The following is a 926-nucleotide window of genomic DNA, read 5'->3' as shown; positions in this document are numbered from 1 at the left end:
CAAAAGGGTGTATGAGGTGATAAAAATTAGTTTTAAAAATTGGGTAGTTCTTAAAAATGTAATATTGGTATCCACGCTGATTTTCATTTCTTACTAAAATGCTTTAGTTTAACCTTGAATACATGTGAGTGAACATTAATCATTATTTTCATGAAAACACACACATATGTTTGAGAAACATCGTCATGTTTTCTAATGACCTGAACAAAAATGCAATAAAAGTTAGCATTTGTGATATTTTTAATGACACAGTGCAGAAGGTCTAAAAGGGTCCTTTCTTTCTTATGATTCTTATAAATGATAAAATGTAAAAATTGTGTGTATGTGTGTAGTATATATATATATTCACATATTCACACTTTTAATAAAAGCATAAACCTACTCTAAAAATTCTTTATTCAATAATTCCAAACAGTTACACCAATATGAAAAAAACATTACAGAGATATCTTTGCATCAATGTATTTTTTAATAAATGTATCCTAACCGTTACGTCACTGACCCATATATATTATAGGCTATATATAGAGACACAAAAAGTAAAATACTAAGGATATAAAAAAGAAACACACGTGCAGACAGCTTTCTAAGAACACCGTTTACCTGTGCGTTCAAGCATCCACCTGCGTTGAAGAGGCGGGGCAAAAGTGAAGGCAGCCGCGTTGAGTGGCAATCTCTTAAACCAATAAGCAAACGTCTGCTCAATATACGTCAGTGCTGCTCGAGCCAAAGACGATTGATTGGATGTCGATGGGCTGCCTGGACACTCGCTGTCCAATCATCGTCCTCCACATGCGGCAGCGAGGCAGTAGTGAGGCTCCTGCAATAAAACAAGAGTAAACGCCGCTTCCATCACCACTGAACGGGAGAGAAAGACGGCAAAAGGGGTCGACCGTCACATTTCCAGGCAGGCAGAGGCTTGGACG

General features: G+C 37.0%; 1 protein-coding gene across 1 annotated transcript in view; it reads left to right on the top strand.

Moving 5' to 3' along the window:
* Positions 1 to 750: 750 nt before the first annotated feature.
* The window catches only part of LOC107557188 (sarcoplasmic/endoplasmic reticulum calcium ATPase 2-like), a 31,214-nt gene continuing 31,038 nt past the window's right edge, over positions 751 to 926 (top strand). Inside the window, exon 1 of the mRNA XM_016240512.1 lies at positions 751 to 836. Within this exon, the coding sequence (XP_016095998.1) occupies positions 751 to 836 (86 nt within the window). The remainder of the gene's footprint in view (positions 837 to 926) is intronic.

This window comes from Sinocyclocheilus grahami, unplaced genomic scaffold, assembly GCF_001515645.1.
Source record: "Sinocyclocheilus grahami isolate Dianchi unplaced genomic scaffold, SAMN03320097.WGS_v1.1 scaffold592.1, whole genome shotgun sequence".
Classification (NCBI taxonomy): Eukaryota; Metazoa; Chordata; class Actinopteri; order Cypriniformes; family Cyprinidae; genus Sinocyclocheilus; species Sinocyclocheilus grahami.
Note: the sequence above shows the minus strand (reverse complement) of the source record. Positions and strands in the feature narration are given on the sequence as shown.